At 37.7% G+C, this 24,820-nt stretch overlaps 1 protein-coding gene across 6 annotated transcripts in view; it reads right to left on the reverse strand.

The window, feature by feature from the left end:
* CAMTA1 (calmodulin binding transcription activator 1) overlaps positions 1-24,820 on the reverse strand; it is a 955,716-nt gene that overhangs the window by 908,956 nt on the left and 21,940 nt on the right. For 4 of the 6 annotated variants that reach the window (XM_037828627.1, XM_037828624.1, XM_037828623.1 and 1 more), the window contains exons 2-3: positions 15,019-15,088; positions 10,192-10,310 (exon numbers count right to left, since the gene is read on the reverse strand). In XM_037828627.1, coding sequence (XP_037684555.1) covers positions 10,192-10,310; positions 15,019-15,088 — 189 coding nt within the window. Of the gene's footprint in view, positions 1-10,191; positions 10,311-15,018; positions 15,089-24,820 lie in introns of those variants that run through there. The other 2 variants (XM_037828625.1, XM_037828626.1) reach the window with 2 other exon arrangements.

Here is a 24,820-nt window from a genome sequence, read left to right on the forward strand (position 1 = left end):
ACAATAGGGTATATTCACTGAAGGATGGCCATTGGTGTCCAGAAAACCTCTGTTAGCTCAGAAGGCACATAGCTGGCGTTCACTTGCTCCTAGGTGGCATTTCAAAATGCTGTTCTCCAAAATGTTGCTCTTGGGGTGTTCCTGTCCTCTCTTAGTGCAGCTACTCTCCAAAATGTCCCTCTCAGTTGCTCTGAAGTCCTTGTCTGTGAACTCCTTTACATTAACTCCAGTGATGCAATTAACACCCACCCTGAATGGGTAGGGTAACATCTCCATGGAGATTATCCAATCAACTTGCAGCTGACTGAGTCACATCTCCATGGAAACACTCAAAGAATTCCAATCTAATCAACACTAATACATCTGCCCACACAAGATTGTGTCAAAGAACATGGAGTTCTGGGGGACATAATACATCCAATCCGGTACATGCACATAAATCAATAATATTCCTACACACTGGTAATGACCTAACTGAAGAGGCAATCAAAGAAAAAAAAAAATCCATTCACAATAGCAACTTAAAAAATCAAGTACCTAGGAATAAACTTAATCAAGGACATGAAAGACCTCTACACAGAAAATCACAAAATTTTACAAAAGAAATAAAACAGGACCTACACAGGTGGAAAAATACTCCATGCTCATGGGTAGGAAGACTAAACATTGCTAAGACGTCAATTCTACCCAAACTGATCTACAGATGCAATGCAATTCCAATCAAAATTTCAACAACCCACTTTACAGACTTGGAAAAGCTAATTACCAAATTTATTTGGAAGAAAAAGGGGTCTCAAATTGCCAAAAACATCCTAAAAAAGAAGAAAGAAATGGGAGGACTTACACTTACAGACTCTGAAACCTACTAAAAAGCTACAGTGGTCAAAACAGCATGGTATTGACATAAAGATAAACATACTGATCAATGGAATGAAACTGAGAGTTCGGATATAGACCTCCAGATAATACAGTCAACTGATTTTTGATAAGGCCCCCAAATCCACTGAACTGGGACAGAACAGTCTCTTCCACAAATGGGGCTGGGAAAACTGGATAGACATAACCAAAAGAATGAAAGAGGACCCCTACCACACTCCCTATACAAAAATTAACTCAAGGTGGATCAAAGACCTCAATATAAGAGACAGTACCATAAACCTCCTGGAAGATAATGTAAGGAAACATCTTCAAGACCTAGTATTAGAAGGTCGCTTCTTAGACCTTACACCCAAAGCACAAGCAATGAAAGAAAAAAACTGATAAATGGGAACTCCTCAAAATCAAAAGCTTCTGTGCCTCAAAAAACTTTGTCAAAAAGGTGAAAAGGCAGTAACTCAATGGGAGAAAATATTTGGAAACCATATATACAAGAGACAGACATCCTGCATATATAAAGAAATCTACAACCCAACAACAGTAGTACAAAAGAGCCCAATTAGAAAATGGGGAAGAGATATGAAAAGGTATTTTTCTGAAGAAGAAATACAAATGGCTAAGAAACATGAAAAACTGTTCATCTTCACTAGCTATTAGGGAAACGCAAATCAAAACCACAATGAGATACCATCTCACACCAATAAGAACGGCTGCCAATAAACAAACAGGAAACAATAAATGCTGGAGAGGATGTGGAGAAACTGGAACTCTTATTCATTGCTGATGGGAATGCATAATGATACAGCCACTGTGGAAGACAGTTTGGCAGCTTCTCAGAACACTAGATATTGAATTACCCTATGATCCAGCAATCCCATCTCTTGGTACATACCCAGAAAATTTGAAAGTGGTGACACAGACAGACATTTGCACACCAATGTTCATAGCAGCATTGTTTACAACTGCCAAGAGATGGAAACAATTCAAGTGTCCTTCCACAGACAAGTGGATAAACAAAATGTGGTATATACATACAGTGGAATACTATGTAGCAGTAAGAAGGAACAAGGTCCTGAAACATATGGCAACATGGATGAACCCTGAAGACATAATTCTGACTGAAATAAGTTAGGCACAAAAGGAGAGATATTATATGTTACCACTTCTATGAACTCTCTGAACAATGTACAGTAAGTGTCTTATAATACAGAATATTGGGGACCTAGTGATAGACAGTAGCTAATGAGGGGAAATAAGCTAATGTGTTTAGATATGTTAATGGTGGTGAATTCAAAGATACTGTAATGGACAGGGGTGACGACTGTTTGTTAATGGGATTATAAGTATCAGAGCTGTATTGACGGTGAATAGGATTGAAAGGGGTTGTTTAAAGGCATTTTTCAGCACCACAAATATAGGGGCTTCCATGATATACTTCTAAGCTATGACACTAACACAGAGAGTTGCAACAGAAGGATAAATGGAAAAAATCTACATATTGCACACTTGGGACTATAATTAATAGGAATACCATACTAGTACTACACAAATACTAGAGACAAATAATTAAGGGGTGACAAGAGCTACGAGATGTTTTGGGTCATCAAAATTTTTTAAATAGAGAGTGATGAGGATTGTACACCTAAGTGATGATAATACGAGATATGGATGGACTATCGTGGACATAACATATGTTATGTGAACTTAGGAACCCCCTACCATATAAGCCCTCAATCTTGAGACTTGCTTGGATGAAACTATCAAAATTTTTTAAATAGAGAGTGATGAGGATTGTACACCTAAGTGATGATAATACGAGATATGGATGGACTATCGTGGACATAACATATGTTATGTGAACTTAGGAACCCCCTACCATATAAGCCCTCAATCTTGAGACTTGCTTGGATGAAACTTATCTTTGCAAAGGGGAGGCTAAGCCCACCTATAACTGTGCCTAAGAGTCACCTCCAGAGAACCTCTTTTGTTGCTCAAATGTGGACTCTTTCTCTCTAAGCCTAACTCTGCAAATAAATGCATCACACACACACCCCAATGTGGGCCAGGACCCCCTAGATGAATAAGTCTGCCTCACAATGGGGGACAAGGATTCTGCCAATCCTGACCCCAGCATCAAGGGATTGAGAATGCCTTTTTGACCAAAAGGCGGAAAAGAAAGACAGCAAAATAAGGTTTCAGTGGCTAAAAGACTTCAAATAGAGTCAAGAGGTAACCTGGAGGTTACTCCTACGCAAGATTCACCTCGATATGTCAAATGATCACAGTATGATAAGCCCAAGTCAACAGTAGTCCCCAAAACCTTAAAGAACACCTGGATCTCTATCCAATACTCTATAAAGGTTTCACTCACTATGCTTATTCTTCAGAAACTTAAATTCTTCAGAGAACTCCTATGTCAGCTAAGTCCCAAAACCCAGAGGCAATAATAGCCTCTGCAAGAACATCAACTAGATGTGTCCCCTTTGCTCATGAAGTTGACACCCCTTTTCAACATGAACAACTTAGGGTGGTCACCACCTAGACATCCCTGAAGATCGGGAAAGTGATTAAACTAGAGGAAGGGGTAGCAACAGATAAGAAGGAATTTATCAAAGGATTATGAATACTGAATCTTTACACAATTTTTTTTTTTTTTTTTTTAGTTACTAGGATATTAGAATAGCTAGAAGGAAAGTACTGAAATGGTGGAACTGTAACACGTAACATCCTTTGAAATTTGCTCTATAGCTACCTGTTAAATTATAATGTGAAAATTACCACCTTTTTGTATATATGTAACCTATACTATTCTTTGAAATTTGTTCCCCAATTGCTTGTTAAATTTCACTTGGAAAGATATCATTTCTATGTATATATGTTATATTCTACAATAAAAAGTATGATTAAAATATAAATTATTTAAAAATAAATAAGTAAATAAAAATAAGGATGGCTAGCATAAAAATAAACTCCCAAGCTGGTTTGGACCTGTACCCCCAAACAACTCTGAAAGCAACAATAATAACCTAGCCTCCAAAACTGATGAATCAGATTGAAGACAAATCTTTAAAAGTCACCTTGCACAAACACCTAAGATCCAGCAAAGACCAAGACTCAGCTATTAGTGGCAGAGCCAAGGCTAGAACCTGCTTCTGTCGGCCAGTACCCTTTCCAAGATATCAGTGTTTCTCAATTTGAGCTCTGTGCAATTCTTATCGGGGTCCATGGGGTCACTAAGAAAATGTTAATTTCACAACTTCATTTAATTTATAACCTGAGAAAAGTAAAAATCCAGCCAAATATATTCTAACATATAAATTCCTTGCTCAAGTTTGTGTTTACAATCACCTTGGCAACTAGTTGTGTCATTTAAATTGTTTGGGGCTAAGGAGAAAGAAAGTGAAGTGAACTTCAGGCTGAACGGTCTGCCCGCACCAAGGCCGAAGGCACTGTGCCTGCCGAGACCACGGCTTCTGGACAGCACAGCGGGGCCGGGGCACATGCCAGCACCTTTCAAACCCCAAGGAACCTGCTTCAGAGCAATCAGGAGTCGAATCATGTTGCAAGAGACAATTCAGTTTTGGCAAAACATCATCAACTGCATTTAATTAATCTTGTTAATATGAATTTTATTAGCTTTGCAGTTTATTTTTATGTAAGGTATATATCTACTCGAGTTTTATGCTTGCATAAGAACGCCAAGAAAAAGAGATGTATACTGCGTTTTGTGTTTTTCCGTATTCCATTCATTCAACAAATATGTACTGCAGACCTGTTATGGACCAGGTATTCTTCTAACTTCTGAAGAGGATAATAAAAATAGTTTAGGTGAACACTCTGCTGGGTTAACATCCTACTCAAGTTTTGCGACCCGGGTCTCACACCCTTGTTCAGGGCCAGCCTGTGCCCGTGTTGAGCCTCTCCACCTGCTCCCTTACTGAAGTGGAAGGGCCCCCTGAAGCCCACCTCCGCCAGCACCCATGCTCAACCGCATGCCTTACACAGGCTGCCTGACACACAGACTTGTGTTTCCTCGGACTGTGGTCTCTACTTACCTCACCTCAAACTATTAAAGGTGAACAGACAAATTATATTTAACCCAACTGCTTCATAATTATCACCATATTTATTGTGAAATAAGTATGAGAGACTGTGCTCAAAAATCACTTGGAGTCACTCTTACAACTCAGCGCCGGCGTCATGTTCACACGTGCATGTGCATATTCCCAACCTAACAGAAAAGCTGCCTGGACTCCGAGGAGCACCTGGGGCCTTCAAACCAGTCGCACTGCCAAGGGCAAACAGAGCAAAGCCCCATCCAACGGTCAACTAGCTTTCCAAAGCATCAAAGCACACTTTATAATTAACATACTAATGCTTTTCAGTTTAGCTCACAAATTGGAAGTTTAAAGAGTCCAAAATGATTCCCAAAATGTGGGTCTATAATTCAAAAAGATAGAATCTGCATATACTAGCAAAGCTAGCCATTGAAAAAATTACAGCCCTAAATCTATGACTTCATAAGTGATAGAATGAAAAAAATTAAAAATACAAAACACACTCAAGAATATGGGCCTACACAATAAAACTGATTAAAGAAATAAAAAGGTAGCGTCTTTTTTTCAAGCAAAATAACTGAAATGAAATATATAACTTAATAATTCTTACAGCCTTGAAGTCCATGTTTCTTACCTTAATATACTAAGTTGGGTGTGTGGGGGTGGGGGGCTGGGATTCAGGATTTAAAAGGGTAATTCTCCATCTAAAAAACAAAATCATACTCTGGTGTGTTTTTCCCCCCAATATCTCCACTGCTTTCTACAAAGACATTTTTACCAGTTAAAAAAATGCATTTAATATGAAAAGCTCAGAAGCTACCACTAACTAAAAGCATTTGCTTCAACTTTATGATCAGTACAAGCCTAGATTCTATTTTGTGTGCTTATTCAAGAGAAACTTTGTATTAGAGGAAAAACAAACAAAAGAAGGAACATTAACAGTTCAAAAAGAGTGGCACACAAAAGTGAGCTGAACATATTCAGGGAGAACATTTTCATTATAAAAGGTTCATGGTGCTCCATGAGTTTGGCTTTGGAAGAATGCCATTAGAAGTCTAGCTCCAGAGACTGGGGAATGCAGTAGTTATATTTCAAGTCAAACAGCTAAAGCTAATTAATGACTAAACAAAAGAAATTTCAGTCTGGACAACATATATAGAGTACTAATATGCATAATTATAACGTACTCATTTATGCAATCAGAAAGTTACATTAGCATAATTATTTTTGGCTCTGGGCCTCAAAAATATTAACTTAAAATGCAGAAACCTTATAATAGTTCACCTAATGAAGATGTGAATACCAAACAGATTATGAAATAAGAGTTGGTTCTTTAATGAATGTGTTCTCTGTTTAATACACACTTTCTCCCCTGTGATAGAAATAAAAATCAGGCCTAACCCTTGAGTTCAGCACAGGATGGTTACATTGTTCCAAAATTGCTACTGCTAACATTTTTCTTCATTTTCCAGAGCCCATAAAGTTCTTTTTACTATTCATCAATAATCAAAACCACTTTCCTAAGAAATGACTGCTTGCTACTTTTAAAAAAATCAACATGCAAAAACACGTTACGTTCATGTACAAACTTGAAACTGCAAATGAATAAAGAAGCCAAACAATTCTATTTTAAAATATATATATACAGTATGATATTTTGAAAAGGATTAGAAGTCACTAGATAGCTGCAAAAGCTTGGAAGAATCACTCTGAAATTGTAGAACAGCAGCAGCAGGGCAAGGGGCTGATGGGGAACACAGAACTTGGGTCAGCAGCCGTGAGTCAGGAGCCCCGAGACACCTCTCCCCAGCTCAGAGGCCCAGGGTACATCATTTAACATCTCCGTGGCTCAAGCTTCCTCATCTATAATAGGAAGATACTTAAATACCCTACCCTCATAGGTTAATTCAAAGATTAAATGTGTCTGTTCATGGAAAGCATTCAGTAGCGCCTAGCATACAACAGATTGCTCAAAAAATGTCACCTGCAATTATTATTTGTCATCATCACCACCTTTATCATCTTTAGAACCTGGGAAAAAGTGTTTAAGCATAACTTAAAAATGATTTATTTATTAGATAAAACATTTAATCTATTTTGCAATTGTACATAACATTGAAGAAGGGCAGGAGATTTTATGTATTCCAACAGGTTTCAAAGGTTAAAAGAAGCATAACCAGGCCCTAAGATCCCGCTTATCTTCTAAAAAGTCTTCCTTTTTTGTGATTTTCAGCTTCAGCAAATACTTGCATACAAACTCACAATACTAGTCCTATATTAACTCTTTTTAACCCAAAACTAATTCACAAAATGGATTTGCCGAGAATACTATGCGGTTTAGGATTACCGGACTTTGATGAATTCTAGATAACACATAAGAGAATGAAAGCTACTAAGAATTAAAAAGCAACATAGAAGAACTTAAGCTGAGACAGACACTGACCCTAGAAGTGTGCCTTCTTGGCAAAATTATTTAACCACTTTCCACTTATGCACCCCTCCCTTGCAGTATTATTATGAGGCTTAGAAGTATATACACACACACACATATATATATATATATATATATATATATATATATATCCAGGCAACTTGGCCACCAGACTACTCTGTGAACATATACATATGCACTGCAGTGAGAGTGAGATGGGAAACACCAATCTACTATTCATTCGAATGCTCTCATTCCCACACGCCTCTCCCAGTGTGCACGGCTCATCCCAGTGAGCATGATTTAGAGAAAGGTGGGTTTTGTGCAACATAGCTAAGGACAAGCCAACCATTCATTTGGTCCTTACCCAAAGGCATAGCAATCTGACCCAACTCTACAAGGAAAACGGGCTCTTAATGACAGGATGAACTTTACTTCATGAGCAATTCAAGGGATTTCATGGACAATCTTGGCCTTACACAGGCCCAGAGAGCCTCAGTGCTCCATTGAACAACACCTTCTTCAGGTTTCAGTGACAGCATGATGGATGGGTGGCTGAAGAACACGTGAAAATGCCAATACCCAGTTAGATCAAAGAATTGAATGAACTGGTAACAGAACTGATTGTTTTGTGCCTTCTATTACCCAAGCCAGTTAAAAACAACAGTGACCAGTTAGCATCATCACCACAAAGCACTACAGAATTAATGGCTTCTCATCCAACTCTTCCACTGTCCCTCTTAAGAGTCCCCTATTTTTCCTACAGCCAGAAAAAGAAACGGAAAAAAAAAAAAAGCCAGTGTCCTCTACACAGAAATATGACCCACCCTTTAAATTCAGTTCTATCTTAAAAGTTTTTCCTCTGAGGCTGCTGGCTGCTGAGCTGGCTGTGTTAACCCCTGCTGCCTCCCTTAGGAGAGTATTCCTTCTCACTCTTTTTCTAGTACAGCTTACACAAAGCAATCCACATTTTCTCACGAAGACCCCAACTTTATATTTCCCCCTCAGAGAAGGGGATACATCCTCCTCTGTGCAAACTTGGACTTTAGCAACCTTGTGAACATGTGACCTATAGAAGTGGTCTCCAAAGGGGTATGAGTTCTAGCTCCTGGAAGGAAAAAAGAGAATGACCTAACTCATCCGCTGTAACAATTCTTTATTGGGTGTTACACAATGTATCTAATATGGACAGTGGAACGTGTAAATAATTTATGAATAAATAAACACGTGAAAGTTGAAGGGCTATGCTCAAAAATTTCAAGAGTTTCAAAACCACAGATCTAAATAATGTACCAACTAAGGTTCTGACAAAGTTCATTCAGCTAAGACTCGCTTAAGACCATTTTCATTCATTAATCAACTCCTGGTTTCAAATATAATTTCAAATCATGTAATTAAAAGAAATTGTCAATGTCATATAAAATATAAATTGAAAAAAATACATACATTTACAAATGAACGGAAAATAATGTATGGCATCAAATCCATGTTTCAGGGAATACTAAAGAAACACGGCACATTTTTAAATAATTTATGACCTAGTTGCGATCTACTGTATAGCTTCCAAATTATACTATTTTGCTGCTGAAGTAACCGACCATATATGATTTTCAGCATATTTACTTTTTGAGTCTAAAATGTTTAAAATAGTTAATAAATAATTGGTTAAAAGACCTCTAAACTAGCTAAAGTTTGTAAAAACAAAAATATTCTGTCTGAGGAAAAAAATAATATATGCAAATAATCAAAATCTACATACCTTAAAAGATACTTAAGGTCAGTTGAGACAAGGTAACAAAGCTCTGAGGTTTATTGTGATGAGTAAAAAGACTTTTATCCATATAGCCTCTTACAACTCAAAGCAAAAGCATTCTAAATCAAGAAGTTAGAGCAAAATAATTATTTTAGGGTAAACAGGTAGCAACATTGTCTTCATCGGCTTCTAACAAAACTGAGTGACCTATAATAAGGTGCTATACTTAACCAGGAAGTAAACTGTGCTGAACCAGCAACACAAACTGGTGTAAACCAACTTTGCAAGACCAGTAACCCTAGCCATCTGAAGTAGAATTCCCAAACTGATGGACACACTCCCAATTCTTATCACCACTTAATGGGTATTCCCCTAAATTAAAATATTCAGATTTCAATAAAAAGGATGACAAGGCAATCCACGCCTAGTATTACCTAATATTATCTCTCAGATATTACCAAAAGAAGACAACATCCAAGAAGACAAACTTTTATTCATTCTACTTATTGATCTACTTTCTAATTGGATGTCAAATATACAAGCTACTTTATGGACTTCACTCTTAATACAATTTTCTGTCACAAATGTAAATCACTGAATTCTCCAAGCAAACTTTCATCATCAGAGAGGACTTGCTGTTTTGCTAAAAAGAAGCCTACCCTTCTCAATTCTACAGAAACGTCACATTGTCAAGACACTGTACTGTCTGTGGAACACTGGGGGTGTTTCTTTATTAATTCATGACAACCTAAGACCTAATGTTTAAATGAGAAGCAGACAGAGTTAACCACGCCTCTGAGACACCCAAAAGCAAGGAAATACAAGCAGAAACTCATGCAATTTTAGTAAGTCAGCGTGCACATTTTACATTTTTCAACATAAGCCAAGCAGATCAGAAACAGTTCAAGAAACATACTGGTGTGTCAAATCAAGATTAAATATTCTTCTCAAATATGATTTCCAAAATCAATATTCTAAATTTAAAGCCAATATAAAGCAATACTATGCAAAAACAACCTAATGAGTTTGCCCTTTAAAAAAAAGTATACTCTTAGAAATCAAGATTTATCTACCTCATTAGTGTTCCAGCGGTGCCTCTCTTTTGGTAAACTTGAACATTTCGGCAGACATTCAAGCAGCTTTTTCGGTAAAAAGATTTTTACATGACTACTATTGCTGTTCCCATGATCATCTATAAAGAAGAAAACAATACATTCAGAGAAAATAATAGAGAAAACCTCCTTTTAAGTCTACTGGCAAAGTCAGAAACAGCGGTTCAGTTTAGTCACTGTACGACCAACCCAGAGCATGAGAAGACCCCATTATTTCTCCTAGTTAATAATTCTCATTTACACATTTATCAGATAGATGGCAGCAGAAATCTGGTCAAGGGTTTCTAAACTAAGACTGAGCTTTTGCTCCACAACAAGTCAGTGCACAGGGAATATCCCAACAGCTGCCCATAACCAGAATGTTACTTTTTAAAGGTTATTTCCCCATACTTCACAAAGCACATCAAAATTGCAAAATAATTTAACCTCACAAAATCCAGAAATCTGTACTAACCAGTTTGAAATGTCTTAAGTTTTTTAAGTAAAAAGAATTATAATATATAAAATTAGATGTTATTCAAAAACTAATACTACTTCATCCCCTAGGATAGAAATGAAAGTTATCCTTTCAAAAGCAAATCACAAATCTTGTAAGGGATTTAAACTTGCAGTTAGTTACCCAGGCAATAAAGATGCTGGCCTTTCTAGCCTAAATCTAATAACATATCATTTTAATTAACTTTATGTACACATATACATAACTATATAATTAATGTATTTCATCAAAATGTAACTTCTAAATGAGTTAGAGAAAAATTAATTACTTTCAGACTAGATGGTATATCTGATGCTTTCTAAAAGAGACCATTTCCTTTACATAACACTAAACATTCATTTATTATTTCACTCCTACAACAAAGTCCCTTTGCCTGGCTCAAAATTTCTTGCCACTCTGGCACATTTAGGTCAAAGTTTCAAATTACCCACTCCATTTTTTTTTAATGTTAAATGGAAGCCACAACATCCAAAGGATGCAATACAGAACAGGTCATGAGGAGCAAGACACAGAAACACTGAAGCCTCCATGTGCTCCATTAAGTCATGGCTGAAAGGCCTTATTCAGTATTAGTAAGGCATCATAAAAACAATGAACTCAGAGTCCAGAGTCCAGGATTCTGGCCCAGTTCTGCTACCTTCTAATTGTGTGACCTTGGGTAAGTTACTTAAGATTCTCAGCTTTTCCAAATCAAATGCCTTAAATTAAACAACCATTTAGAGGCATACAGGCATTAATGTTAAAAATGAAATACAAAAATACAATCTCCACTTACTATAATTTTGTTTAGTCTATTTTTTGAACATGTGAAAAACAAAAGAATCAAAAAATATTTTCTACAATCACGATAAAATCCTCCCAAACATTTTGCAACTGATTAACTCATTTCTTCTCAAGGAAAAGATCACAGGAAAATATTGGGCAGAGAAATAAAGTCTAAAAAAATTTACTGCATCATGAAGAAATATTTTATAGGGATGAACTTAAGAGAGTTTTAACATACTAAATCCTTTTTTGGTCCATGAACTACAAAACCAATTGAATTATAATACCCAGCCATATTTCTAAAAGCAGTATAAGAACTTGAAAATCTTAAAAAGTGACTGCTTTTAAGAATCCAAAATTTTAAATTTAATAGAAAGAATAAGGTTAAGCTTGCTATGAAACCAAAACGAAACAGTTCAACTAAGAGAAAATTCGTAGAAAGTTCTGCATTAATTACACACTATAAAACCTTTGTAATTTTATGCGCTTATGCAATGCTCCCTGCACTTCACCCTCCTACGGGAAGTACCACGGGCCATAAAACTTTAAAGCACAGAATACCAAAACACAGGAGCCTTTACCTCCCTTCTCTCTGCCCCTAAGTGGTTTTATTCTCATTTTTTAAATCCCCCATGGTATGCACAATTCTGAAAGTAACAATGAAATTCTAGAATCTACACTCAATTCAAATATTCAGCATTTCCAGGGTATCTTCCTGAAAATACCATTATACTAGACTCTCAATCAATGGGCTTACTCTGAATTGTACATACATAGTCATATCTCTGAGAAAGCTATTTGTTTAAAGTATAATTCTGAACAATAATGAACAGAATATCAAACCCTAGCTTCTACTTCTATGCTAATAATCGCAACCTGATGCTAATTTGCTGTCCTTTTAACCTCACTGAGGGACCTAGAGGCCATATATGTATCTACATATGTACATAAGCATGTATATACACAGTGTGTATATAGAGATATACATATAGAGGTAGTGCTCTTTTCAACAGTGCAACTAACTGCCATAGAAAATGCTTCCATCTTCTACTCCAGTACCAAATCAAGCAGTGGTGAACTGGTCCAAAGGCTTTCAAAAGGGAAAAGTAGAAAGGCTGTGTAAGCACAGTCTCAATAAAGTTTCTAAATATAGCACTTTATGGGGATGTGCAGCCATGGGTTCAAAAGGAAAAGGAGTATGACAGGCCAACCGGCTCCCCTTAATCAGGTTTTAAACTGTGCTATTTCCAGAATCTTAGGTTCATATTGAATATAAACTGAATGTTTTTAAGACACTAAGAATGGGTAAATTTTCCCACTGTGAATTATGAAGATGACAATTTTAACACTGGGAAAAGGATATTAGGAACTCAAAGTGCTAAAACTTATATTTTCTAATTCCAGTTTTTCCAGTTAGAGTGTGATAAAGAGTAACTTTGCTTTTAGATTGGAAAAGAATTATTCGCAGCACTGTATAAAATATTTTTAAATTAAAAGCTGCTTTTTAATGTTTTTTTTGGAATAACTATACATGATAAAATAATGAGACAAACACGTGTCAGTTTTTAAGTCCTTACACAGTATCTTGAGTTAAAAGAAAATTCAGGCATACACTGGTTTCAACCACTTCTCAATATTTAAGCCAAATATTTAAACTTTGGCACTGCACAATGGTGGTGTCAACCAAGTGACGGTAAAACATTTCATTATCATTATCTAGCAAAATATGTGTGTATGATACATGACTTTACAAAATAATGTTCTAATCTACTTCACAATAAAAATAACTAGTTAAGCTCTTGAAATTCACAGATGATGTGCATGGCTGACAGCTATAATTCTAGAGAACGAGCCATCCTTTCTAGTCAGCCTTCAAATATTTTCCAAATAATATTTTTAGAGAAAGATTATAATTTAACTAAAACTTTCTAAAATGTGCAAAATTGCTCATTTACCTAATATTAACTAGGCAAAACACAGAATTCTCCTTTTCATGATTTTTTTTTCTAAAAATTGAGATTCACATTGGAAACTTCTTTATTTAAACCCAAAGAAATATGTTTCACCTTTTCAACACTCTGTTGACTTCTGCCAGGTAACTTATAACTACACTAACTCTAACCTGGAAACAGTTCTCTGAGTAATTAGGAATACTGTTAATCAAGCTGAATATGATTAATCCCTCAATCTCTAGATCAAATTGGCTCAAAATAAGTTGGTAAAACTGGGTATCAAAATGCTAAATCTTATTGGGAATGTATTTGATCAACAACCTGGAGTGGTAAAATTAAAAGGAAGCTCTACAATTTTCTGTTTAGCTCTAATTATTATGTGCTTAGATTTAATTAGTAGGATAGGAACTGATTCAGGACAACATAAGCACATATTGTTACATTCAAGTCAGCACAGTGCTCACAGCAGCAAATATTACCATTCCTAACCTAAGACCTTTCAAATCACTATTCAGTCAAAATAAATATTAATTAAGCACCAACTATGTGCCAAGCATTGATCTTTCTCACTATTCTTTCCTGAAGAAATTCTCCAAAATGAATTAAACCCAGTTATAATTATCCAAAAGATTTTTTTAAAAGGCTAAAATAATAGCTTTTTAATTAAAAAAAAAATAGTTTTGCTATTTAACACTCTTTTCCTCTTCTAACAGATGTGTGATCATCATATCTTACCATTCCTGGTTTTAGGTGGTCAGATTTACCCTTTTCCTGTCAATCAGATGACCAAATCTCTGTTCTAGGCTTAGGTCGATCATGACTCGGGCTCAAAAGACTTCTGCCTTTGCATTTTTAATCTTAAAAAACGTGGGGGTGGGGACAGATAAATTAGGAGTGTGAAGCCCTGCACGCAGTTGTTTCAATTGAGGTTTCATGGCATCCTCTCCTGCACTGCCCACTTCGTTTCATTCTATTCCAATTTGAGCTGCCTGTGCTCATTAAACCAAGTTTCCATCATTTATTAAAGGGTAAACATCTGTGGGACTCTACTCTCTATCAGGCACACAGAAAGGATTTTCACTCACGCCCTCTCATTTGATCCTGATAATAACCCATTGGGGCAGGATTACCCTCATTTTACAGACAAGGAAATCGAGGTTCAGATTAATTTGTTCCAGATCCACAGCTGACAAGTGGCTCAACTGGGATTCAAACATGGTTCCGTGGCTTTCCCACAATGCCACACCGCTCTACTCTGAGTCAGCTGGTTTTCGACACTAGAATTATAGACTTGTTATAGTAACACCTAGCACATTCACAGAGTGCTTGGAATTTTCGATGTGAGTAAATCCTTTGCCTTTTTTAAGCCTCACAGAAACTTGATGAGGTAGGTATTAGCATCGCTACCACCAGAAGAATTAAGTAACTCATCTAAGATCACACAGCAAGTCAGTGGCAGAACCCGGGTTCCCTGAGGGCTGGTCGAAGGCTACGTCCACCATGCTATCATGACGGAGTGACTCTCACTGCCAAACCCACCCCTTCTTGTAAGTCAAAAGCTTTTTCAAATCCTACCTTCTATAGGCGGCACGGTGTTGAGAACACAGTAGGTGCTAGTTCCGCAGAATACACTTTGGGAAACGCTCTAAGGAAACAGAAAATAAAATGTAAAACTAATCTTTAAAAAAGAATATATACTGGCTGTTCTCTGAAATTCCTGCCAAAGAGGCAAAACCTGAATCTAATTATGAGGAAACATCAGACAAATCCAAATTGAGGAACATTCCACAAAATGACTGGCCTGTGATCTTCACGAGTGTCAAGGTCATGAACATCAAAAAGGACTGAGAAATGTTCTGTAGTAATGGAGACTGAAGAGATATGACAACTGACAGCAACCCAAGGTTCTGAGTGGAACTTGTTCTACCAAGGACATCACTGGGTTAACAGACAAAACAGAAAAGGAATTTGAGGATTACATAGTAGAAATGGTGCTCCTAATTCTGATTACTTTATTGTAATTATGAAGGGAAATGCCATTGCTTACAGGAAATACATAATAAAGAGTATTTAGGGCAATGGAGCATCATATCGGCAACTTATCCTCAAATGGCTCATGGAGGAAACATCCTCTGTGCTACACCTGGAAGTTTCACGTGTGCCTGAGATCGTTTCGGAAATGTAAAATATGGGTGTGTGTGAAGAAAGCTATATGCTGGTGAACACGTATTACTTGTCTAATTTTTAAAAAAAAATAAGCATAAATGCTGAACTGATCGTAAATTTTTTACTTAGAAGAACAATGCCATTATCATTTTGCAGTTCAGCCAATATCCAGTGACATTATCAACCACTTCCCAACAGTAAGCCCAACACCATTCTCATCCGAAAAAACCTACTGAGTAGTATGGCAGTGCAGTAAGTCAGGAGAAAGTTGGAAAACGTGGTCCCTGCTCTCAGTCACCATCATTTAAATAAAATTAAAATCTTCATATAAAAATCTACAAAATGTCCAAGTTAAAATAAATGTTTGAAATTTTAAAAAAAGCTACAAAATGGTAACTTTAGAAAAAAGGAAAATATTTTTCTTTTAGTCTTGCCACCCAATTATTTTTGGTCCTAAGAATACCCTTTTTCCCTGGTTGCAGTATTAAATAAATTTTTGGATTATCCATCCTATATTACATACAAAACATATATTTATATACTAGAAAACCAAAGATACCTTACAAGCTCAACAACCACCACCACCGTTTTATCTTTACTACACTGAGTAAGTTCCACCATTCATTAGCTGTCCTTAGGTAAGAAGTTTAACCTCACTGTACTATCTCATCCAAAAAAAGGAGAGACGGTACCTCTTCTGTCTCATAGGGCTGTGGGGAGAATTAAATGTGATAAAGTCCACAAAAGCACTTTGAATTTGAAAGCATCACACAAACATAAAATGCTACTCTGACCACAAAGTAATAAAAGCCTTAACAATGGTAACATTTTCTAAGAACAAACAGGACTGCCGGATATTTTTTGTGCCAAAAAGAATGGTGAGATCTGCCTAAACTTGACTTGCATGAATTTTTAATTTTCCTATCCCTTATATCCATAATGAAGTACTTCAGAAGTTAAATTATTTTCAGGGTCCAGATAAGTCTTTCTCCATAATGTGACTCCCACCCTAATGGTTACCAGGATAACCATTAGCTCCCTAACTCTTTCCTTTTTATTTCTGGAAATTTCCTGTTCCAGGATTTTTATTGTCCTTCCCCTATTTGATTTAATCCTTTAAGCTATGGTAATATCTGGGCCTAAGGATGCTCCCCATAAACTAGGGACTAACCTCAGAATTCATGTACCCTCTGGAAAGTACATTAGCTTCCTCCCATGACTATGAGCATGGAATTATGGTGCATCATGAAAAGTGGCTGATATAAAGCCAGCATTATTCTGACTTCTGGTAACATTTGCAAGAGTCACCAGCAACAGCCTGCTAACCACATTCATGCAACAGCTCATCTTAATGTAAAGTAGTTTCTGAATTGAAACATGAAATTTATGATGTTAAAAAAAAAGCCTTACATTCAGAGCTTAGCATTTTCTGGCTTCCTACTACCAAACCCAAGAAAAAAAACAGCCTGAGATTATTACCACTTATCAAGACAGCAAGCAATGGTCTCATGTTAAAAGTTTTAAAAGTAATCAATATACAGCAAGACACACTAACGAATGGCTTCATAAAAAGGGATTTTTATGCCCAATTTCAAAGCCTGATGGAAAATAAATTCATGGTAAAATATACAAAAAAAAAAAACAGCTGGAAGAATTAAACACTAAAATAACATGTAACAGAAATGTCACGCAGAACACCCAGCCATACTTTCTCCATAGCACTGCGGGTGTGAGAAGGGGAAATACACACAATCAATAATCCATTCAAATAAAATCCTGCAACCATGCAAAATAATCAAAGTCATGAGAGTTAATTTAGCTAGAAAAGAAATTCACTCACGTAAGTTGAGAGGAAATCAGATAAGTCATTCTATCCTTAAAAACATCAGATTTTCAAAGCAAATAAGCAAAAATAGAATAAAACTTACATGAGAAGAAAAATGGCTATCATGTACTGAAGACCCAGGTGCCAGAGCCAAGCTAGGAACTTTCACGTGACCCCAGGACAGGAAAGCAATGATCCTTAGGGTATGGAGAGCTGGGTCGTGTCCCAGTTCCACCTCTCACTGCTGAGAAGTTTTGGGCAAACCAGCTCACCTCCCTGACAAGAAGGCAGCAGAGCGGAGGGCGGAGTACAAGCTTGACAGTCGGAGGTGGGTCCACGTCCATGCTCAGCAGCCGTCTCCACTTTCTGTCCCACTCAGATCTCCTGTCCTTTACTTTAAAGTCTCTCACTTGCAGGATCAGGCAGCCCTGTGGGTGCCCTACACTGGCCTGGGGTCTCCCTCTCATAGAATGTATCTGTCTTTATTGCAGCCCCTTTCATTTGTTCTATAAATATTAACTGTCAAAACACTGTTCTAGGAACTGGACACAGCAGTGAACAAGACAGACAAGGTTCTGCCCTCATGGGGTTCCAGACAACAAAATAAATGTGATATTCTCCAATAGGGAAAATTGCTGTGAAGGAAATAAAACAGAGAAGTGTGAAGGAACCAGAGGGCTCCATCATTTGAACAATCACGTGGGAGGAGACGGCACTTTTGAGAACATCATGCGGTGTGTGCCATGAAGAGGCTATTTTGTCAGGACACTGAGAAGCTGGGATCCAACCCTGCACCAGATCAGTGGCTCTCAGCCATGGCTATACACATCACAATCCTCTGGGGAGAGCTTTAACGTTCTGATGCCCAGGCTGCAATCCTGACCAACTAAGTCAGAATGTCTGGGGATGGGACCCAGGCATCAGTATTTTTTTAAAGTTCCCCCAAGTGATTCCGACATGCATCCAAGGTTAAGAACCACTGAAGAAACGATTTCTCATTAGTAAAGTGGGCAGGGGAACCACAGCAGTGCTTCCCAAACTTCAACGTGCGCATGGGTCATCTGGGGAGCTGGTTCAAACGCAGGTTCTGATTCCCAGACCCGCCCCCTCATGGTGCCAGCCTGTGGCCACATCCTGAGGGTAAGGGGCTGGAGGACCCAGATAGAGATCAGGAATTAGAGTCGACCTTACAGAGAGCCTTCCAGTCCTGGCACTCCTCACTGCATAATTCCATGAATCCCTAATAAACTGAAAGTATCTGTGTCTGTTCAGACTGACTATGATACAAAACAAGAGAATATCCAAGCTAGATAAGTGGCAGAAACCATACCAACAGTTACTCTATTAAGTATAGTGTCCAGTGTCTGCTATAAGTGCCCAAGAGGGGAATACAGAAGTTCTATAAAATATACTTCCTGTCTTCAGAGAGTATACTACCTAGTTGAGAAGATAACACTAAAAAAAATGTAATGAAGAAGAAACATGCAACTATTAAAGGCTAAAATGAGGGGCAGACGGTAGCAGTAGGGAAACTCGGAGAAGACTGTTAGTGCAAGTATCCATGTACTGAGCACAAACTCCTTGACGGCATGGACCATGTTTTATTCATTTTTGTCTCTCTTCAGAGAACAGAGTCATGCTCACTATATATAGATATATGTACACACAAATATATATATATATACGTACTCTTCTTTTTTGGGTGATGGAATAAATGAAACAAAATGCTATATAAGAAATGATTACAGGCTTTTGAAGAGAGAAGCAGCATGATGAAAACGGAAGTTACAGTTCTTTAAAATAAGGACTGAGAATGTTTAAGTCTCCACGGAGTACCTTGAAAGCTAAGGCTTACTGAATAAAAGATGGAGTGAGGCCACACTGCAGTGCAATAAACTGCTTTTGCCAATTAGAAGTGATACATTAAAAATTTTTGTCATATATCAAGACTTAAATTGATTCTTGAAATTCACTGGTCACACACTGCATATAACATTACACATAAATAATCAAAATTAATGCAGAGTCCAAAATTCTTAGCAACTTTACTGAACTCGCCCATTTTGCTTATCATTCTGGGCCTTGTGCCTAGAGTAGTTAGGGGGACAGGCTCTTCGAGCTAACGGTATGACGGCTCAAATACCACGGATAGTCACTTCTTCCTCGGGTAAAGTCCCAAACAGGTGTTCCTGATGAGAAAACACCTCTCCTCCAAGCAGTGACTCTGGGGCTCACGCTCCTAGACAGGAGAATTCCTAGGACACTGGCCTCCTCTGCATCAAACCAGCAGATAAGGAAAGTGCATGGAGGGTTTTCTACAAGCACCAGAGAACTTCTCCGCCCTCATACCGCTGGCCAGACTGGTCACTACTTGCAAGAGAGGATGGGAAATGCAGTCTGGCCATGTGTCCAGGAAGCGGACATGGGTTGCATGATCACCTACCAGTCTCTGCCACAATGCACACTCTAATTTTTTTTTCTTTCTATAACATTTTATTTTGAAACAATTTCAAATGTACAGGCAAGTTCCAAATATAATACAAAAATAATAGAGAACTCCAATATACCCGTTACATAGATAGTCAGATTACCAATTTTTAACATTTTTCCACATTTGTTATATCATTCTATCTACCTGGCTACTTACCTACCTACCTACCTATTTTCCAAATCTTTGAGAGTGGGTTGTATACATCATACATCTTTACCAGTTAATACTTCCATGCATCAAATATATTTTTAATTTAAACGTAAGCACTGATAGAAAAGTAAATATATAACTTCCAAATGAGAGGGGGGAAATGAGCAAAGAAAACTGAGCAATAGTGCAAAAAGAAACACAAAAACTGCAAAAAGCATAAAAACCAGAGAGCACAAGATAAAATGACAGAAATGGTCTGTAATTTTCTTTTCTTGTAGCATCTTTATCTGGTCTTGGTATTAGGGTGATATGGTTTCCTAGAATGAGTTAGGAGTGTTCTTTCCTGTTCAATTTTTTGAAAGAGTTAGCAGGAATGGTGTTAATTCTTCTTGGAATGTTCAGTAGAATTAACTTGTGAAGCCACTGGTCCTGGGCTTTTCTTTGTTGGGAGGTGTTTGATGACTGAGTCAATCTTTTTACTTGTAACTAACAGGTCTGTTGAGATCTTCAATTTCTTCTGGAGTCGGTGTAGGTTGTTCGTGAGTTTCCAGGAATTGGTCCCTCTCATCCAGATTGTCTAATTTCTTGGTAGACAATTGTTCACTGTATCCGCTTATGATACTTTTTATTTCTGTGGGGTCAATGGTGAGGACCCCCTTCTCATTTTTTATTTTATTTATTTGCACCTTCTCTCTTTTTTTCTGTGTCAGTCTAGCTAAGGGTTGGTCAATTTTATTGATCTTCTCAAAGAACCAACTTTTGGTTTTCTCTATTCTCTCTATGGTTTCTACACTCTATTGTTTCTATATTCTCAATTTTGTTTATTTCTGCTCTAATCTTTCTTTCTTTCCTTCTGCTTGCCTTGGGGTTAGTTTGCTGTTCTTTTTCTAGTTCTTCCAGGTCTGCAATCAAGTCTTTGCTTTTAGCTCTTTCTTCCTTTTTGATGTAGGCATTTAGGCTATAAATTTCCCCCTTCACAGCATCCCACAAGTTTTGATTTGTTGAGTTCTTATTTTCATTTGTCTCCAGATATTTACAGATTTCCCTTATGATTTCTTCTTTGACCCACATGTTTAAGAGCGTGTTATTTAAGTTCCATTTATTTCTGGATTTTCCATTTCTCTGCCTGGTAATGATTTCCAGCTTCATTTCACTATGATCAGAGAAAAGGCTTTCGTATAATTTCAGTCTTTTTAAATGTATTAAGACCTGTTTTGTGACCCACCATGCAGTCTATCCTGGAGAACAATCTCTGAGCACTTGGGAAGAATGGACATTTGCTGCTTTGGGGTGCAATGTTCTGAATATGTCTGTTAGGTTTAGTTCATTTATCGTATTATTCAAGTTCTCTGTTTCCTTAATGATCCTCCATCTAGATGTTCTATCTACTGATGAGATACTGAGTCTCCAGCTATTATTGTAGAGGTGTCTCTTTGTCCCTTCAGTTTTGCCAGTGTTTGCCTCATGTGTTTTGCAGCACCGTGGTTAGATGCATAAATATTTGTGATTGTTATTTCTTCTTGGTGGATTGCCTCTTTTATTAATATATAGTTTCCTTCTCTGTCTTTTGTAACAACTTTTGACTTAAAGTTTCTTTTTTCTGATATTAGTATAGCTACCCAGCTCTTTTCTGTTTACTATTTACAAAGAATATTTTTTCCATCCTTTCATTTTCAACCTATTTGTGTCTTTGGGTTTAAGGTGAGTCTCTTGCAAACAACCTACAGTTGGATCACGCATTTCATTGGAGAGTTTAATCCATTAACAATCAGTGTTACTACTGTAAATGCAGTACTTACTTCAGCCATATTGTCCTTTAATTTTTATGTCAGATCTTTTTTTTTGGTCTCTCTTTTCCTTTATCCCAACCTCCTTTTCTGTATAGTTGATCTTTTGTGATTTATATAACTGATCCTTTTCTCATTTTTGTTTCCATATATTTTTTGAATACTTTGTTGGTGCTTATCCTGGGGTTTGATTTGATTTACACAACCTACATCTGTAACAACCTAATTTGAAAAGATACCAACTTAGGCTTCAGTAGCATGCACGTTCTCTGCTCCCATATCCCTCCACGTCCCCTCTGTACATTGTTTAGTCCCTCATTACCTCTTTATATTGTGCATGTCCATTATCAGGAAATATGCCTTTTTTCCTGTTCAACTGAACCAACTCTTACAGGAATTAAAAGAGTAGAGTTGTATACTAAGGATACAGAACTTTTGGGTTTTGCATCTACCCTTTTAGTTACCTTTACTGAAGACCTCCATTTCTTCACACTACTCCAAGCCACTCTCATGCCTTTTCCTTTCAGCCTGCAGAACTCTCTTTATAATTTTTGTGGGGCAGGTCTCTTGCTGATGAACTCCCTCAGTTTCTCTTTTACTGAATATTTTTAACTCTCCCTCATTTTGGAGGGACATTTTTGCCGGATAAAGAATATTTGGCTGGCAGGTTTTCTCTTTCAGTACCTGAAATATATCATGCCACTGCCTTCTCGCCTCCATGGTTTCTGATGAGAAATCGGCACTTAGTCTTATTGAGGCTCCCTTGCATGTGATGAATTGCTTTTCTCTTCCTGCTTTCAGAATTCTCTTTATCTTTGTCATTCGACATTCTGATTAATATATGTCTCAGAGTAGGTCTATTAGGGTTTATTCTGTTTGCAATAGGGTGTACTTCTTGGACATATATATTTATGTCTTTCATAAGAGATCGGAGATTTTTTTGGCCATTATTTCCTCAAATATTCTTTCTGCCCCTTTTCCCTTCTCTTCTTCTGGGACACCCATGATGCATAGTTTGAATGCTTCACGCTCACGCTATCACTCAAGCCCCCAAATCCCTGAGACACTGCTCAACTTCTATTCTTTTCTCTATATATTCTTCTGGCTGTATAATATTGTCTTGACTTCTAGTTCACTGATTCTTTCTTTTGCCTGCTCAAAACTGCTGTTGCATGCATCTAGTATTTTTAATGTCCATTATTATGACCTTCATCCCCATAATTACTATTATGTTTCTTTTCAAACTTTCAGATTTTCCTTTATGTTCACACATCTTCTCAATATCCATATTGTATCTATATCCATATTTTTCTTCATCTTCTTGAATTTAGATTTGTTTGAACTTCTTTGATTAGATTGTTGGAAATTCTGTGTCTCCTCTGCAGTTTTAATTTGTTCCCTTGACTGAGCCATATCTTCCTGTTTCTTTGTATGACTTGTAATTTTTTGCTTGATGGCTGGGCATCTGATTATTTTGATGGGTTATCTCTGAAAGTCAGTTTCTCCCTCTTGTCTATGGTTTTATTATTGATTAGCTTTGGGTTAAGGCTCTTCACTGATGCTTGGGCCAATTCAGTTTGTCCTTTAGAGTAGTCCATGTTTGTTCAGATTTTCTCAGCTTTTCTCCATCTGATTCTTGCCCTGGATATGTGGTATAATTTTTAAGATTGTGCTTTTTGTGCAATTGTTTCTTCTCTGGAGAAACTTTCTTTTCTCTGTTCCTTCTCCAGGAATCTTGATCTGTTTGTTTTTGTGCAGACTTTTCTCCTGAGCGCCTATGATTTGTTTAAATTCTCTCCCCCTCTCAGTGGCCCCTTTTCCTTACACTTTTCAGTTCTGGGACCCATCCTGTCTTATAGCAGTTCAGTTCCCCCTCCTTTTTTTTCCAGGAGGCTTTTCTTTTCTGCCCCCACTTTCTTCCCCATTAAGGTATCCCTCCCTGGGAACCCGGGATGGGGCCAATCCAGAAAGATCTACGTTGCACGTAGGTGATGTAGCACACACTGGGTTGAACGTGTGCACCTCCTGCCAACAGTCTGCCACAGTCTCATTTTCTCCCTGGGGGCCCTTTTGTATGTGACTTTCCTCAGCAGCTTGTGCTCCATGCTGGGTCTCCATGGATTGGGTCCTGTGTCTGGATATGCGTGGGTCCTAGTTCACTGCTGTGAAGGGCTGTACAGTCTGTGTGACTCCCAAGCTGCATGGGAATGAGTGAGGCGGAGGGGTCTAGACAGGCAGATCCAGGAAGAAAATCTCCTACCTGATCACGGAGATTATTTTCCTTCTTCCTCAATTCAGCAACTGTGGAGTCCTATTTCAGTTTTTCTCATCCTCCAGAGTTCCAAGCAAGTGGGATTTGTCTTTTCATTCATTAATTCTGAGGAGACACTTTTCTAGGGGGTGCCTTATGACACCATGTTGACGACGTTACTCCTTCCTGTTTTTTAATTACAGAAGAGCCATTCCTTTCAGAAATGTCTTCCTTTAACCTACAACTCTGTCTTTAACCCCTATGAGCATTTAGCACCTAAGAGTAATCTAGCAGTTTTTCTTCTCAAATATTTTCTAATAAACTCAAAATCTGACTCTATTGAGGGCATCCTTGAAGGGATGCCTGGCTTGTTCATCATAGTAGCCCAGCACTATGCGCAATGCCTGACACATAACAGAAGCTCTAATATTTGCTGAATTCATGAATGAATGACATTCCCAAAAAGTTCACGTAAAGGAAAAAGAGTGGTCCCATCTCTTGGCCTTAGTGACGGTGGCAGGATTCAGTAAAGGTCCCTGTCTGTCTTTTTTAAGGGCCCTGTCCCCCTCTCCTTGTGCTGCCTTGAGCTGCCACCCATCCTGCTCCGCTGAGCCCAACAGCTGCTCGAGCCACTAGAACAGGAGCAAATGGCTGAACAGGAAGACAGGGGAGGCATGAAGTCTCAGTCCAGCAACGTCCCTGACATT

Source organism: Choloepus didactylus, chromosome 2 (genome assembly GCF_015220235.1).
Source record: "Choloepus didactylus isolate mChoDid1 chromosome 2, mChoDid1.pri, whole genome shotgun sequence".
Lineage (NCBI taxonomy): Eukaryota > Metazoa > Chordata > Mammalia > Pilosa > Megalonychidae > Choloepus > Choloepus didactylus.